The sequence below is a fragment of the Columba livia genome, chromosome 18 (genome assembly GCF_036013475.1).
Source record: "Columba livia isolate bColLiv1 breed racing homer chromosome 18, bColLiv1.pat.W.v2, whole genome shotgun sequence".
In the NCBI taxonomy this organism is placed as follows: Eukaryota; Metazoa; Chordata; class Aves; order Columbiformes; family Columbidae; genus Columba; species Columba livia.
The window spans coordinates 8583967-8601774 of record NC_088619.1 but is presented as its reverse complement, the minus strand read 5'-3'; the positions used below and the strand labels follow the sequence as shown (position 1 = coordinate 8601774).

General features: G+C 48.5%; 1 protein-coding gene across 26 annotated transcripts in view; it reads left to right on the top strand.

Moving 5' to 3' along the window:
• Positions 1 to 17808, top strand: part of CACNA1G (calcium voltage-gated channel subunit alpha1 G) — a 141672-nt gene that overhangs the window by 68129 nt on the left and 55735 nt on the right. For 15 of the 26 annotated variants that reach the window (XM_065034838.1, XM_065034833.1, XM_065034827.1 and 12 more), the window contains exons 11-19: positions 5087 to 5238; positions 5733 to 5918; positions 7062 to 7176; positions 7884 to 8039; positions 12224 to 12292; positions 13184 to 13210; positions 15034 to 15127; positions 15734 to 15918; positions 16063 to 16509. In XM_065034838.1, the coding sequence (XP_064890910.1) occupies positions 5087 to 5238; positions 5733 to 5918; positions 7062 to 7176; positions 7884 to 8039; positions 12224 to 12292; positions 13184 to 13210; positions 15034 to 15127; positions 15734 to 15918; positions 16063 to 16509 (1431 nt within the window). The remainder of the gene's footprint in view (positions 1 to 5086; positions 5239 to 5732; positions 5919 to 7061; positions 7177 to 7883; positions 8040 to 12223; positions 12293 to 13183; positions 13211 to 15033; positions 15128 to 15733; positions 15919 to 16062; positions 16510 to 17808) is intronic. The other 11 variants (XM_065034837.1, XM_065034830.1, XM_065034828.1 and 8 more) reach the window with 3 other exon arrangements.

Genomic DNA, 17808 nt, shown 5'->3' with positions numbered 1-17808 from the left:
GGGGGCAGGTCTGGCAATGATGCAGAGCCTGTGCCATGGCACTGCCATTTCCCTTTTACGGGTCGTGGCTGGAGGATGGCAGGAGTAGAAGCCTTGTAGGCTCTGTGCACCATCTGCCAGTGTACTTGGTTGCATTTTGTCACACGACAGGGCTTGTCTTGCAGGAATTGGGGAGCACAGCTCCTCTGGCTCCTACTTCTCATGACCCCAGCCCCTGTCCTCACCTTCAGGAGCTTTTTCCCCTCATTGCCCACAACCTCGCTTGCTCAGCAGACACCTTGAAGCCCCATGCACAGGCAGCAGTGGTGTGTGCCACTGCCTTGTGCCCAGACAGAAACGGAGCACGTCCTTTCTGCCATTAGAAACCTCGCTTGTGAGATCCTAATTAATTAAAAAAAAAATAAATAAAAACAACCCAAAGAAATGCATTACAGCTGAATGCTGAAAAGGGACAAGGCACTGGTCCCGCTCTGAGATACTTCTTTGAGGCAACACCTAATACCCAGGGTCACCTTCCCTCTCCTCTGCCTGCCCCCCCAGCAGTGCCCTGCCTGCTTCCAGGCAGCCCCGTCCGAAACCTCTGAGCAGGGCAGGGGGAGCATCCCCTCCCCATCCTGACGGTCTGCACCCCAGCTACAGCCGGGCTGCCTCCTCCTGCCACCGTCCTTCCGTGCTCGTCAGAGATGCTGCTCTGTCGGCTCCTGTTTCATGTGCTGCCAGAGCCTGTCAATGTGCTGTTTGGTACATCAACAAATCGACACTCCGCAAACACAGAGCTAACGGGGAATGATTTATCCAGGACGCCACGGCTCTGTGTCCAGCAAGGCAAGGCGTCCTGGAAACAAAATTCAGTATTTACCCAAGACTCATCAGAAGAGCCGGTGTTTCGTGCCACAGCTGAATTGTGCTTGTATCTCGCTCTTTCTGGGTGTTGCTCGTTTAATCATAGCATGCTTTCCTTTTAATTAGTCACTGCTGCTACTGATGAGAGAATTAGCAGACTCTTCTTTTAATAGAGACGCTGAGGCAATGGCAGACGTGCTGTAATTGGGGTGGGGGTTAGGAGGCTTTGTCCTGTAAAGACACCCCAGGATCTGCACTCAGGCTCTGCGTCCCTGCAAAATGCCCTTTCCAGGGGGGATCCTGGTGGGGTTTGTTTTCCAAATATATAATTTAGTTAAAGGAATGATGCTACCTTCCCTGGCTGCCGTATTGCGGCCCTCTGAGGGGGAAGCTGTTTGATTTTACTGGCTCTTTTCCTCCGAGCCTGTTGAGGATCTGGGGAACTGGTTGTGTGCCAGGAGCTGGTGACTCTACCAGGTACATTATGTCTAAAACTGGTCAATATTGTTTTGATTAGATCGTTATTGTCAGAAAACAGCAGCTTATAAAACTTGAAGATGTTTGTTGGAGAGGAAGTGGTTTCGGTGAACTGCCTTTTTTGTTTTCTTAAATACATTGTCTTATAGATATGAAATGACCATTTGAACAGTTGGTGACTGAAAAGCTCCATGTTCTTCTTCAAGCTGACTTTTATTTGTTTTTTAATTTAATTTGATTTATGGTATGGAGGAAATGGAAGGGGAATAGGGACTGAAATGGAGGGGAGAGCTATCAAAGTTTTGGGCGCAGTGTGTTTCAGTTCACCAGTTCTGAAACTCTGTATTCCTTTTTAAGATGGGATGACAATTTCAGTTCCTATGGGAAAGAAAAGCTACTTTCCTGCTGTATCGTAATGATGTCTAAGGAAGGATGTCTCAGACAAGTTTGCAATTTCTCTAGAGCAAAAGCTTCTTATAAACAGTCTTATTAACCATATGCATCTATAGCTGTGTGGAAATCCTGTAGCTGGCATTCTCGGAAGTGTTGGAATCCCCACTGCCCAGCCATGATCCCCCTGGGCAGGATCATGATATCAGCCCACCTCTATTTTTATAAATGATTCCCAGTGGTGCCTGTGGCAGGGGTCCGGGTGGGTGCCTCATGGATGCAACGATGTGTCCCTTGGAAGGGACGCGGAGCTGTTGCAGGGGTGCTTTTGAGCTGCCCTGGGGACCCCCCAGGCAGGAGTGAGGGGCTTAGGGGAGAGCCCTCCCCACCCGGCTGCAAAAATCCTCTGGGAATTTTGCATCACCCCATATCAATTGTTTAGGGATGTGTTGTTTGCCAAAGCAAAACAACTCCTTGATTTGTGCTGGTCTGGTTGCAGTGTGCATCCCCTTGCCCTCCCCTGGTAGAGCTCCAGGTTGCCCCAGAGACCTCCCTTCTTCTCCTTACAGGGTGAAAGGGAGAATTAATGGCCCATTTTGGCCATTAATCTGAGATTTTGGAATATTAATTCTCATCTCTGGTTCAGGAGATCTCACTCTTCCTTTTTGTTATGGGCACCTAATGTTTCGGACATTAAAAACCATTTCCTGCAAAGGAAGTGGAAAAGAGTGTGCAGAGGAGGAGTAGGGGGTCCAGGCATTTTTTGGGAGGTGAAGCAGGGGGAGATGGATGAATCCTGTGCTTCCATGGGTACTGAGCATCACCACATTGTATGGGCTGACTCACAGCCCTTCTGCACCGATGCCAGGGGTATCTGAGGCTCTCCTGAGCCTGGTGGGATGTTTCATGGCCTGGGGGGTCATAGCCCTTCCAGTGCATGCTGGGGTCCCTGGGAAGATTGCAGCATAAATGCTGTTTGCCCTGTGGCTCCCCCCATCACCCAGCTGTGCCCTGCCAGTGCTTCCCATCTGGATTTATCCATCCCAATAACATCTCCAGCAATAAGGTGCTTGTGAAGTGCAAAGTTCCATTAATCCATGCTATTAACACGACATCCCTGCGGGGGCTGGCTGGGTTTTCCATGTCAACCCCCCCGGGGAGGGGAGGCAGCGGCTGTGGGAAATGCTGTGATGCTCTTGCTCATCCATCCAGGGACTGAACTGCGTTGTGCCCAGGGGGCTGGTTAGATTTGGCAGCACGGTCAGAGCGGGGGAACAGAGGGTGGAAATCAGCCTTTGGGGCCTGGGCTAGTGGGGCTGATGGATGGGAAGGAAAGCTTCCAGGAACACGTTTCCTTTCCAGCAGTAGCGCTGCAGTGATGATAACAGCACAGCCTGCCTGGGCGCTGGGGCATTCATGAATGAGTTGGCATTTTTTTTTTTTTTTGTGACTAATGTAGACTTTCAGCTATTTGAAATTGTCCTGAGGTGCAGCTTGACATATAAGTTCTCGGCCTATTTATTACTTTGTGTCTGAGTGCTCCCATAGGTATATGGTTTTAAACCAGGGCTGCATTTAATATTGGGAGCTGGAGCATTTGTATTTTAGCTCTAGCTCAGCAAGGAAGCGATTTGGGCTGTATGTTCGGTGTGTTTAGCAAACTCTAGCCAAGGGATCCATTCCTCAGCAAGGATATTCGAGGTACAGGAAGTGTAACACACACCCTATTTGTTCTTTTTTATTACTTTTGCTTTTCAATGCTGCTGTTCCCCCCTTTGCTATCCTGGGACTGTTGCTGTATCATCACAAGCTCCCACTGGTATCAGTGCAAGTCCCCAGGGATTACGCTACCGCACTGAGGTAACATCACACCAATTTGTGTCCCCATCTACTATCACACTGGGTTGAAGGAACTTGAGCTGCAAGGGCTTTGCCAACTGTGCTTGGAGACTTCAGCCCTGAGAAAGAAAGAGCTGAATGCCCACATGGATTGATCTGTTTGCCAGCATGTATCTGTGAAGCCTTTGGTCGCTGTAGTTTCTTGGGGCTTTGAAACAGAGTTGATCGAGTGTTGACCTTGTCCCTGAGCCATCCTTTCTGCTGTCTCCCATGATGTTGGGTTGGGGTTGGGTCACCTCATGTCAAACCCTACAGCTTGGGCCATGGGATGGCAGCTCATGGTCTGTTGTAGGAGGTTTCTGGCCAGCTGTGAAGGTGTTCCATGAAGCCATCAACAGCACGTGTTGCACATTGGCTTCTGCTCGTGGTGTAGCTGCGGTGAACCTGCACATCTGACCATAACCCGTCATGGTCTTCGGGTGTCTAAAGACGTGGGTGGTTACATGTGGGGATATAGAAAAGTATCCGAGGGAGTTAAGTGCTAAATAACCCCTAGGAGGAGTCCAGCACCCTGTGTGCAAAATGTTTAGTGAGCCACACCATCCCACTGCCCTGTTGGGCACCTCAGCGTTGCCAATGTGACCCCATGGGCACCTGCCAGCAGGATGCTGTCTCTTCATTTGAATTAAGTAGAAACGTGCAGTTGCAGCCATGTGCTGGGGTTAAATGGGGAGAAGGGATCTGGTACGGCAGATCCTGCCACTGTCTTTGCCACTGACTGATCCTAAACAGAATACACCACCGGTTTTTGTCTTCTGCCATATGTTTTCCAATAATGCCCGCCCACCCGCCGGGGAAAGCACAGCGCTGGGTGTCTGCAGGCATTGTTGGGAACCCTCTGAGAAGTATGCTAGAAAAACATGAAGGATATTAATTTAGGTCTAAGGTTACTGGGAGTCTGTTTGTTAGAAGTTTTTTGTACCTGTGATTTTAGGTTGGTAGTCTGAATTGCCAGGATTGGGCCCTTCCTCAGTAGCGGGATTTGGGACTTCCTGATAATGAGTTTTTTGAGCCATTCTAGTTGTAGCACCTCAAATCTCTGCGTTTTAAAGTCTTAGGTTAAAGCTTTTGATGAGATATTAAATAAAAAGACAGGCTGTAAAAGGTTATTTATGCGAGAAAACAATCCAACTGTCCCTTCTGCATAAGGAGGATTGGTTTGGAGGATGTGGAAGTGTTAAGGCTCAGTACATGCTGCTAAAACCTCCTGTGGTCACACTAAAGCTGCGATTAACATGAAGTCAATGTCTGGATTTACCTGCTGAATTCACAACAGGTGTATAAACCTTAAATACTCTGATAGTACTTTTATTCTCTCTCTCCTGGGCTTTGAGCGAGCTATTGCCACTTTCTCACTATACCATTAGCATTGGTATTCCTACACTTGCAGTATCGGGGCTTGTTGTATTTCTAGGTGTAATTTTGGATATGGAGCTGTGCTGCTTATCGTGTGTCTTTCCTCCTCTTAATTCCCCAGCCGGAGGAGCTTACCAACGCCCTGGAGATCAGCAACATCGTCTTCACAAGCCTCTTTGCCCTGGAGATGCTGCTGAAAGTCCTTGTTTATGGTCCATTTGGCTACATTAAGAATCCATACAACATCTTTGATGGCATCATAGTGGTGATTAGGTACAAACCTAGAGCTTTATGCATGTTTCTCCTCATTTGGCTGTTTAATCAAACAGAAAGTAATGGAGAGTTTGGCATAAGTACCTTCCCATGACACTTAATACTTCTCTACTGTAAATCAATACAGTTAGACATGATTGCTGATACATATCTGAAGGTTATTTTATGGTCATTTTAGAAAGAGACCCAAGCAGAAAGCTGCTAGTCCCAATGTCCTGGGAATGTCAAGGATCCAAACAGTACAACCAGTGCCTGATGAAGTAACTCTTTATTTTTTTTGACATAAGCAAAGGCTGTAATTGCTCTGGCAGCCACAGCCCTTGATTTGCTGGTGTGTTTTAGACACTCTAGTCCAACTCATCTGGGCATTTACCCACCTTCCATCCCTCTTCTCTCTGAATTTCACCCTCCCTTTGCTTCCTCTCCTCCATGCCTTGACATTAGGCTTTGTCTTCTCATCCTGCAATGATTTTTTTCCTCTTTGTCTCCCTCAGCGTGTGGGAGATAGTGGGCCAACAAGGTGGGGGGCTCTCGGTCCTGCGGACCTTTCGGCTCATGCGAGTTTTGAAGCTGGTCCGCTTCATGCCAGCCCTCCAGCGCCAGCTCGTAGTCCTCATGAAGACCATGGACAATGTGGCCACCTTCTGCATGTTGTTGATGCTCTTCATCTTCATCTTTAGGTGAGCTTTTCCAATTCCAAGTCCTGAGGTTGTGCTGGGTTTCTAGGTGGGATCCCAGGGTGAGGTGAGGAGATGTAAGAGTCCAGACCAGGATGTGGCTGAGCTAAATGGCCCCAGGAACAGCATCACTGGCCAGTGCTGGTTGTGACTTGCTGCTCAGACTAAGTTCTCTTAACTCTGGCCAAACAAGACATCTGTCTTTGCAAGATGATTTAACAAGGAAAATCTTCCTGCTGGATGATTCCTTGACATCACCCCAAGACAGTGGTTATATTACTTACCAACTAGCAGAAAGCCCGGTGCTAAAAATATTGCCAAGGAGAGGGCAATGTTCCTAAAATAAAGTCAGCCATGGTGGTGCTTGTTCTCTTGCGCGGCCTCTTCCTCTGAGAAGTGAGATTCTGCACTGGAAATGTTAGAAACAGGCTTGATGTAGCCCCAAATTTTGGATTTTGGTCTAGATTTTGAGGAGAGTGTGTCTCATTGTAACAGCCAGCTCTGGTGTTCCAGCAATCCAGGTACTGGGAAGGCTGAAGAAAGCCATTCTCTTCCATGGAATAATGTCCCAGTGAGACATTTCACTCCGAAGCTGCCATTTGCAGCCACGGTGCTCAGCAGAACTGTGAATAATTTGATTATTCAGGTTACTGGCCCGAGAGCAGGGGAAAACAAATTATTCTTTTAGTATCAATCTATAATGAAAGGTATTCTGTTTTCTTGTCAAAATTGAAAAAGCTGTTTCAGGTCCCCTGACATGTCTCATTCAGGCATTTCACAAAAACTCTTTTTGTCTTCCTAATTCAATTTAAGCATATTTTGCTGAAAATGTGTCATTGCAAAACAGAAAGTCAAAACATTTTGTTTAGAAAATGTTGAAAGACAATGTTTTGACTTCAACAAAGCAGAAAAAGAAGGAGCGGGCATACTTTTCAGTTGAAACTCTGACAGATTTGACCCACATTCACAACTGGTTTGCGTAATCTTGAGGCATGTTTTTCAGAGAATGAATGATTCATCTTTGAAAGAAAAAAATGAAGAACGGGCCAGGTGAAATAAAGAAACGCAGCCCTGCTGTATGATTATTAGTTTTTAATAGGAGAGCGATGTCGTCTCCTGTTGAGCCCCTGCTTTCCCTCCCTGCAGCATATTGGGGATGCATCTCTTTGGCTGCAAGTTCGCTTCGGAGCGAGACGGCGACACACTGCCCGACAGGAAGAATTTTGACTCCTTGCTCTGGGCCATCGTCACAGTTTTCCAGGTACAGAATGGAAGATGCCACAATTCAAGTGCGTTTGGGGCTGGGGTTGTTTGCCAAACCATCTGACAGAGCTTAGTGAAGCTCCTTGCTATGGAAGGGAGAGCATCCAAAACCACAAGTGAGGGAACACGGGATGTTTCAGACCATTTTCAAAAATAAAGGAGAAAGTTCATAAAGAGAGGCTGCCGAGGCAGGAGACTTTTGTATTTGCAGGGTATGGGCTGAGTGGGTGTATGAGGGAGAGATGAAGAAGATTGAGACCACTTGCAGCAATTTTTCAGCAAAGAACAGGGTCTGGTTTAAACCCATAATTGATATGTGCAGATTTTTGTCCTAGCAGCTCTGAGCTCTGTAAGTCTGGGATCTGTGGAGAATTTTTAGCTGTTCTGGCTGACCAAAGGAAAGGTCAGACTCACACAATGCTGCAGTTCCTTATGGATGAACATGTCCCCTGGTGTGAGTTGGATCAGGGCAGTTTGGGCTGGGACCTTACCAGCAGCGTGGGAGTCCTGGTCCCTTTGGTCCCATCTCTTCTCTGGCTCAGAAGAAGGCTTGGACCAGGTGTATCCTCCTGTGCTTATAGCTACTTTGGATACCCCAAAAGTGGGTGCTTGTCTGACCCATCCAGAACACAGGGAAAACAGGCTTGGGGAAAACAGTGTGTCATCCTCCAGTATCTTCATTTTCCTGATACCTTTTCTTGGCAGATTTTGACCCAGGAAGACTGGAACAAGGTTCTTTACAACGGCATGGCATCGACCTCCTCCTGGGCTGCTCTCTACTTCATTGCTCTCATGACATTTGGGAATTACGTTCTCTTTAACCTGCTGGTGGCCATCCTGGTAGAGGGTTTCCAGACGGAGGTAATGTCCTCGCACTTGCGCCTTTGCTTTCTTCTAAAGTTTCAGGGCCTCCAGATCCTGGAATTTGATTTCTGAGTTGGTCAGCAATACGTTTAAAAGAGTGGTGCATGAAAAGCAGGGGGGGAAATATTAGGTCTTTTTTGCTTTTATTGTTTTTTCTTTGTGACGGTGCAATTTAATACCACAAGCTCTCTAAACGAAGGACTTAAATGAAAAGCGTCGTTAGCATTAATGCAGGAGTGGGAATTCAGTGGTGAGTCAGGCACTGCAGATGGGATCGCTGCTATGACAGTGTCTTTGAAACAGTTCTCACCGTGTTTGTCAGACGGATTAAAAGCCCCTCCTGAAAACTTACTCAGGCTGGTAAGAGATTAGTGACACGATTATCTTTTTTGATGGTATGCGTTCACAGAGCTCTTCCCGTTTCCAGCTCTGCAGCGCTCTGCACATTTTAAAATACATGATTTCTGCTTTCTGACAGTTGTTTTCTCAGGCTGGGAACCTCCCTGAGACATCCTGGATTGCTGGAGGTTTTCATGGAAGGACGGGGGGGCATTTAGGTTTGAGCTGAAGCTTTTTTCATCCCTTCCCAACTTTCATGCCTCCCCGACTGTCCAGCTTGGAGTGAGTGAGCATGTCACCTTGTGCCTGAACTGCCATGCCCACCCACTCTCTGCAAAAATCATCCCACTGGCCAAGATTGGCAGTAAATTGGGACAATTACATCCTGCCCAGGGTGTTGGAGAGGAAAATACAACTTAAGACTGCTCACTGGGGTCTGTTTGTATAGGCTGTGCTTTTACATGCTACCTTGGATATTTATAAGCGTTCTGGGGTGACTGAATATTATTTAAGATTTGTTGCTTGTGCATCATAATATCCTACAACCCTATGAACAACAATGCACAGAGCTGTTTTTATGCGTATTATTATTATTTTTGGAGCACAGTTTAGAGTTAAATTAGTGGAGTCATATCAGAAGATAGCAAGAAGATTTTTTTTTTTTTTTTCATTTTATATTTTGTATCGTCTCTCTCCATGTGGGTGCTTTTGTTTTTAATTGTTATTGTTGTAGTTGTTTCCATCTGTAAATCCCCCCACCTGCCATTCAGCCGAAGAGAAGGTCACTGCCAGGTTCTTCCAAATAGCACAATGTTCCCTAGCCCGAGTGAGAGGAGGTAAAAAGCTCCTTGTCAGCTTGTGATGACAGCTCCGAAACTGAACCTTTGTCTGTTCAGACGAGTAAATTGATTCTCTGAAGGTCGCTGAAGCGGGAGCTCACCTGCTTCACCCGCTGCTTAGAGAAAAGGACGCAGACATTCACTACAGCAGCTCCTTTGCCAGTCCCTGCTCCTTGGGGGATGCTGACAGCTCTGGTCCTCATCTCAGCCCAGTTTTTCACGCTAGAGCATCCCATGCTCGCCTGCCGGCTTGCTCTTGCTCCCGCACGCCTGGCTCCCTGGGCAGCAATTGACCCCGCGCTCGCTTTGCGGCCAGCTGGTACCACGGCGTAACCCCCTGGAAACTCCTGCTCTGGCTTAATGCACTGCAGTTTTATTTCAATAACTGCGTCCTTGAGGGTTTGTCTTCTCTGGAGCTGAACTACCCGCAGCATGCCCGAAATCTGCTTTCAGTTGGTTTTTGCAGCAGGGCTGCCTCATCACCTGCGACTGCTTCTCTTCTACCAGGGCAGTGCCGGGATTTCTGTGTGGGCTGCAAATGGGCTTTAACTGCAGAGCGAAAAAAAGGCAACAAAAAACTCCTTAACAATGTAAATCAGGATGTAACTTCTGGTTCAGGAAAGCACTGAGACAACGAGTTGTGCTTACACCAGGATCGGGAGGTGAGCACAGGGACCAGCCTCCAAAGATCAAACCCTCTCTCACCAATTCTGCCCAACCACAGCAATTCCAGTGAACTTGCACCAAATTGCTGTGATTTGTGACTGTGATTACAGTGCTATTTTGTATATTGGGCCTTGATGGAATTCTAATAATAATCTTCCTTCCACATCCCTGTTATTCGGAGTTCTCCATGCTCCTCCAGTGAGTTGCAATGGGATCAAGAGATCCCTCCGTTCAATTCAGTTTCCTGCAGCAGACGGGGAGCTGGAGGTCGGGAGCCAGGTCTTGCTGGTTCACGTTTATTCAGCTTTGCTGGTGTGTAGCTTTGCAGACAGATCTTGTTCTGGATTTTGCTAGCCAGTGCACAACGGATCCTCTCCTAAGCAGAATTAATAGAGAGATCACCTCTCGCTGTAAGCAAACCCCAGCGCCTCCCTCCTTTGATTGCACTTGACCCTTCTTCTGAGTTGTTTTGTTTTATTTTGTTTTTCCATTCTCCTTCAGATTTCTGGGCTGAAACACAATCCTGGACCTGCTGCCTTTATCTCCCTGGTCCTTGAGTGTCTTTCGTCAATCTGCAAGCACCTCGTTAATTTTAGTGCGTGGCTTTGCAACCCTGGTTGCTAGGCAGCAGATGTACATAAGCAGTTGAGAAACAAAAAGGACCCATTCCAAACTTTAAATACGGAGCAATATATTTTGCAGGGTTGTTTCTTTTTTTTTTTTTTTTTTTCCCCCTTTCTTTCTTTTTAATTGGTAACCTGTTTCTTTTGTGCAAGACTTCATACAATGTGGTTATTTCTGACCCTGTGTTCTTTGATTTAACTCAAGCCTGGTGTTGGTGCAGGGAAGGTGAGCAGGGGACTCCATTTGATCGAGCTGATAATTTGAAATTGCTGCCTGACCTCTCAGGTCCCTGCCCTGGGGACTTCTCTCTGAAGCAAGCAATGACTCCTCTTTGTCAGGCATAAAACTCTGCTCCCGAGGGAGTTTCTAATAGTATTATCTCCAAAGAGTATTCTTCCATTGGTAATCCTCCCAGTTTCATGTCCCCCTTGTCCCCAGTGGTCCTCACTTGTGGGTTTGTTCCTTTCCCATCCTCTGTGCCCCCCTCCGTCCCTGGTACCCCAGGTCCTCCAGCCCCTCCATCCTTTCCTCTACAGGACATTAACTGCTCTCTGGATGCAGCATCCTTGGTGAAATATGGGCTTTGACTCCTGGGCTTCACTAGAGGGAACAATCCCTTCTCTCACAGTAGGATTTGGGATGGTGTTTTTCTTGCATCCCTCACCTTTCACGTTCCTATTGATGTCAAGTGGGATTTTCCTTGTGAAGGAAAAGTGTTTCCGCGTTTTCTCTTTCAATTGGTTTTCCATGTCTCTCTCTGTTACAACCAAGGACTTTAAATTAAGTGTCAATTACTTTGCTAACAAGACATTGTTGTCCAGACATCCAGATCCCAAAGATGATCCGTCTTTCTCAAACTCTTCATCCTGTCCTGGAGTGGGATGAATTTTACATCCCGTTTAGCAACCAGCCAAAAGATCCATTGCAATGTAGGCAAGAAATTAAGCCCATGGGACAAACGTGGGACAGGACCAGGCATGGCTGTGCTGCTAAAACGTGCCAGGGAACATGGGAAGAGCAAGCCCTGGGGAAGGAAAAATACAATGAGGTTAAAAATGACGTATCCTTTCCAAGTGGACAAGGAAAAATCAACTTCTGGTGCCGTGAAGAGATGCTGGGGCCACTTGTAGTGAAGTCCCCGAGATGGGGCTGTGCCTGCAGACTCTGCTCTGTTTGGGCACCCCATTGATTTAAATGTTTGTCTCCAGTAACGTTAGCAAGGAGGGATCTGAACTCGCGGCAGGTTCTGGTGGTTTTCCTTGAATTAGGTATTTCACCTGGCTGTAAGAGGACTGATATTGTGTTAATCAAACATTCATTAAAAGCCTCCATTGCTGCTTAATGAAGGCGTCATAAATAAAGATCCTATTATGCAGCTGCAAAACAAACCAAACCATAATCATGTTTTCAATAATTAGCTGATGTTTCATTAGCACAGTCATCACTTAGGAGCTGAAGCAAGCTCTGCTCAAAACACTTAATTTAAAGGTAAGGCTGGTCCCCCTGAAGGGCTTCGCTCCATCCGAGATCTTCCATCCCTTCCCTGCACTGAGCAGAGTGAGTCCCCAGCGCTGCTCCCCTTTCCCTTCTCCTTCCTGCCCTCTTCTCATGTGTTTTTTGATTCCCCATTCATTCCTGCTGTTGAAACTGTGAAAATTGAACCCCCCCTTCCCCTTCCCCCCCTCCTTTTCCCTCCCCCCATTTCTCCTTCAGGAGATCTCCAAGCGAGAAGATGCGAGTGGGCAGTTAAGCTGTATTCAGCTGCCTGTCGACTCGTCGGGGGTACGTACCAGCACGTCCCACTACCACCATGCTTGTCTCTCTCGTGGTGCCTGGTCACACGCTGTGGTGCTGTTCTCATTGTAGCAGCTGTTGTTGTTTTGGGGTTTCTTTGGGTATTTTGGTGGTGCTTTTGTTTCTTTTTTTTTTTCTTTCTTTTTTTTTGTCACCCTTGTTGTTGAGTCAGACTTGATTTTACGTCCCTTCCTCCTCTGGTGGACCCAGCTAAATTAAGGTGGGTGCTTCAGGACAGCTGATGTGGCTCCAGGCCCAGCTCTTGTCGGCTCCTTTTTGGACACCTGCCCTGGGGAAGACTCTCCCCAGGGCTGTCACAGCCTCTCCACTGCATGGTCACATCCTGGGACCTGCCCAGGGATGCAGAGGGTGATGCTGATGGCTGCACACATCTGCCCAGCACTCCCTCCATCATGTGGACAGAGGAGGGTGCCTGGGAGTGAAGGGACCTGGAATCAAGCCTGTTTGTGGAGACACGTGCAGGGAGCCCCGTGTTCAGCAGGATGGTGGCAGCTGCACTGTGGCGTGTCCCAGAAAGGCTGCCTGGGATCTCTGGTGAGATGCTGCGTTACAGCGTGGGTTAGCCTGTGAAACGGTCCCGTTCAGGTCTGAGGAAGCTGCGAATCTCTGAGGTTCAGCACAACCCATACCTTACTCTTCTGCCAACCTCATCTTTCTCTTTACCAATCCCTTTCCTTTCTGTCCTTTCCAAGAAGCCTTTTCCTCTGCACAAAAGCCCTTTCCAATCATATCCCAGTGTGTCAGTCCCCTTGGGTACAGGCTGTTTTAGCTGGTGTACCATCTGGTCCATCTTGACGTACCCTCGTTTCCTGAAAGGATTTTAACTCCCTCTTCTCTCATAACCCCTTTTCTATCCAGAAAGGCAAACTGGGAGTGCAAGAACAGGTAACGGGCAGCAGCCCCAGCTGTGAGATGCTTGCCTGCACCATACTGAGTCTGGCACGTGGTGTTTCAGGGGGGATGCTTTTTGCCCTCCAGATGTGGGGTTTGGTGCTGGGGAGGGGGGTGGGAAGTCCCCACATAGTTCTGCTTTTCCATCTCAGCGCACATCTCATGGTGCACCCTAAAACTTTCCTTTGGGCTGTTAAAGAGCACTTCAGGAATACAAATAATATAAAATTCTTCCCATTATTTATTCCTTTTTAATAACCCATTAGGGAGAATGAGTAATTCCTGGCAGGGTCACTGACAGGCTGAGCCGGGAGCTTTTGCAGGGAGTGAACCTGCAGCCAGCTGGAGCTTCTGCTCAGATGGAGACACACTTTTGACTCCAGCAAAGCTCAGGCCGGCCTGACTTTACTGCTCCCCCTTGCAAGGTGCATTCCTGACCTTCCCCATCTGTGTTGTGCAGGATGAGCTTTCCTGAATAGCACAGAAGTCCTGGATCCTCAGGAGGGGAAGTTATGAGGCAACACTTTGCATCACACTCTATTTGGCCTTAAAAGTATGTCTGAGAGCATCCAGTCTGCCCAGAAAAAAAACCCTTTCACTGTTTAGTGACCCTGTGGGGGCTTATCCCTCTGGAGTTCTGCATAAGAAAGAGGTGGAGGGCACTGAATGTTTTGTCAGATGTCATCTCCTCCCATCCCATGCTGCAAACCCACTGGGTTTTTACAACCAACAGGTACCCGAGCACCAAACCTCCGCAGTGCTGGCCAGGGATCCCGGGGCAAAGCTGAGCTTTGGTGGGGTTTTCTGGGGCTCCAGAAGTGAGGGTCTGCTTGGCTTCTCTCATCCCAGCATCCTCCTACCTTTCCCACCTCTCCTCCCTCCCAAGGTACATCGTGATGGTGCTTGGTGCCCTTTGCCACAGCAGTGGTTTCAGCCACGAATCCTCTTTTGGGTCTTTTTTGGCATCGTTCTGGCGAGCACCATTGCCCATTGGGTGTATCCTAGCTATACCACACCCTAAGTGCCTTTCTGCAGTGCCAATGGACAGAATCAGAGGGGCGCGCAGGGATGCCCCAAATCAGGTCCATGCCACAAGTTCACTGGACTGTGAGCAATGGTAAAATCTCTCTCCTCCCAAGGATGTGCCTGTCTCAACCCCCGATATTCAAAATAATACGGTGGAATTTAAATCCTGAAATGATACATCATATATCCCCCAAACTTCTGCTTCTGTTGTGTGTCACAGCTGGGAAGGGAATGACCATCCAGGGCAGTCGTTATCAGGTTCTGCCACCTGGATCTTCTCCGTGCTGGTGGGGCATCCATCCACATGTGCTCATTAATTGTGTTGGAAATTCAGGGTCTCTTGTGCCCCTTCTGAACCCTGGATTCCTTCATCAAAGCATCACTAGAAAGAGCTACACACAGAGAGTTTTAAGCCGTGGTATAAAACTTAAGAGAGAATCGTAGGGTCAATTTTCATCCCAAAATTTCTTGACAGATATCTGTCCTAATACCTGCCCAGTGTGCAATTCCAGCAGCAAAACTTAAGCAATTGTTTGTTTGTTTATTTTTTCTGATCCCTTTCTGGGACCGCGTTTGGAGCCAGAGGCAGTCTGTCTTCCTGGTAGGAGGTTAATTAGTCTGTGGTATAAATATGTGCATGCGTCATTTTGTGAAAGGTGATGTTGCATCGTGGTACGAAATTCGGTGGATCTGTAGGTGTGGTGTCGGAGACGGGAATCCGTTTTTTCAGAGGGGTGTCCGTGCACCGCACCCCTTCGCTCTTCTTGCTGACACCCTCTGTTTTGCTCCAGGGTGATGCTTCCAAGTCTGATTCCGAGGGGGATCTCTTCCCCCGCAGTCTGGAAGAGGAAGGAAGACTTAAGAAAAACTTGTCGAATCCAGCATGTGAGTAACAGCCCTGGAAGGACGAACCCTTGCACAGAAACCTCGCTGTGCTGTGAAAACAACGTATCCCAAAGGGAAGAGGCAGCCTGGGGAGAATGATGTAGTCCAAGCCTTGACCAAGGCCAGCGGGCTTGTGGTGTGGGGTTGGATTGGGGGATGCAGATAGACGCATGATGGCATCTAGGCCATAATCTCCCTGCTGAGCCTGTGGTCTGGGTTTTTGGAGTGTCTCTGCAGGGGCACAGGTGGAGGAGCCGCGGGGAAGGAGCATGGAGGGAGCCTGGGATGGGCAGGATGTTCCCATGGCTGGATCTGGAAGGAGTTGGTTGGAGGGTAGAGGGGCAGCAGATAACAATGTGAGTCTGCTCTCCTCTTTTGTTGCTACCTGATCCCATTGGCACCTGATCTCATTCCTCGTTTCCATCCCCCTGCTCCTCTGCCAGGCTGGAAGATGGGCTCTCCAGCCTCCTCTCAAGGGCTTTTTGGCCCCCATCCTCCTGATAATTAGAGGAGAGTTGTTCCTGTGCAGCTGCTTTACCTGCTGGGGAGCAGGTTGTAGATATGCTTCTTGAGGTGTGACACCTAAAACCCATTTGTGTCTTCTAGTGATGGCCCTGTGCGACCACCCAGAGCTGAAGAAGAGCCTGACCCCGCCACTCATCATCCACACGGCTGCCACGCCGATGCCCATGCCCAAGAGTGCCATGTTTGGGGACGCAGCGCAGGGCTATGAGTCCCGTCGTGCCAGCGGTGTCTCCATGGACCCCACCACCTATGAGCTCAAGTCCCCGGTACTCATGTCACCTTCTCCTGTGGATGCTCAATGGGTGTCTGTTGGGCTTACAGGGTTGTCTGTCTATCCATCCACCCTAGCTGTCTGAGCCTGGCATGGGGTGGGTGACCCAGGGCTGATGCTGTCCCTGTCTTTCCCACAGCCCAGTGCCCGCAGCTCCCCACACAGCCCCTGGAGCGCCAGCAGCAGCTGGAACAGCCGTCGCTCCAGCTGGAACAGCATCGGCCGGGCCCCCAGCCTCAAGCGTCGGGGACAGAGTGGCGAGCGCAGGTCCCTGCTCTCCGGGGAGGGCAAGGAGAGCTCAGAGGAAGGGGAGAGCTCGGATGAGGAACGTTCCAGCCGGGCTGGCAGCTTCAATGGATCTTTGCCTCATCGCATGGAGTCGCTGGAAACAAAAGGCTCCTTTGACCTCCAGGATACGCTGCAGGTGCCTTCCCTGTACCGGACAAGCAGCATGCACAGCAGCCGGACCTCTACCTCCGAGCACCAGGACTGCAATGGGAAGACCTCCCCAGGTCTGCTGCTGCACCAGCTCCATCTCGATGACCCCCGCCAGGACTGTGATGACGGCGATGATGAAGGCAACATGGTAAGGAAACGCCAAGTGCTCACTTCGGGCTTGTTTTCCTTGTTAAAGTGATGCACGTGCCTCCCTCAAGAGCACATGCGTGGGTGCGAAGCAATGGCCCACTGCAGGCGCTGGGTCTTGCTAGAAGGTATCTGGGCTGTGGATGCCACCAGAAATGGGGCTGGTGTTATATGAATTATTTCAGTGCAGTAGCAGATGGTTCATGATCGTAGAATCATCAAATAGTTTGGGTTGAAGGGACCTTCCAAGCTCACCCAGTCCAACCTCTACCATGAGCAGGGACATCTTCACCAGCTCAGGTTGCTCAGAGCCCCGTCCAGCCTGGCCTGGGATGTCTCCAGGGATGGGGCATCCACCACCTCTCTGGGCAACCTGGGCCAGGCTCTCACCGCCCTCAGTGTACAAAATTTCTTCCTCATGCCCAGCCTGAATCTCCCTCCGTTAGTTTAAAACCATCACCCCTTGTCCTATGATGAAAAGTTTAGGACAAAACTCTCCAGGTTCTACTAGAAGGTGCAGAGCAAAGACAATCTCTTGTAAATACATGTTTTTCCGTTTGGTTTGGTGGGGTGTTTTTTTTTGTTTTTTTTTGTTTTTTTTTTAAATTTACTTTCCCTGTTTTCCAACCATTATTCATCTTTCTGCCCCCATGCACAGCAGCAATTTCTGTTGACATCAACAGGCAAGGAAAGGGCAGTGTTTGGCCCCCCATTCCCATGGCGACGTTAGTCCCATGGAGACGGTAGTAATTTCAAAGGCTTTGCATTAATTTCAATATAAAGAGGCATTAGTCTAATAAGTGTTCTTCTTTCATGGGCCTGAAAAGTGCCATTTAGGAAATGTTAGCTAAAAGGGCTGCAAGAGCAGAGAAGGGGTGAGGGTCGCTGGCTTTTTTTGCATGTGAATTTTTGTATTTTAAGAGAATAGAAGGAATTTGGCTGCTTTCCCAAGGTTTTTTGCACGACTGGCAGAAACGGGCTCAAGCTGACGGTAGGACACCCGCAGACACTGTCCCGTTGGGATGTTCCCAGGACAATTTTGGGACGTTTTGAGGTATTTTCTACTCTTCCCAGGTTATCTCTTTGTTTCAGGCTTAAAAATGTGATGGTTTGATGTGTCATCCCAGGGGGTAACTTGATTTCTGTCGGCGAGGCAGATGGGTTTTGGCTAGAGCCAGGTAGCTGGGGTGTTACTGAGAACATGAAAGCTGCGGCTTCTGGACATGATTTTACTGCATTTCACTAAGTTTGTTGAATGAAAATGGAATCTGGAGCATGTGAAAGGATGCAAAAGGCAGTG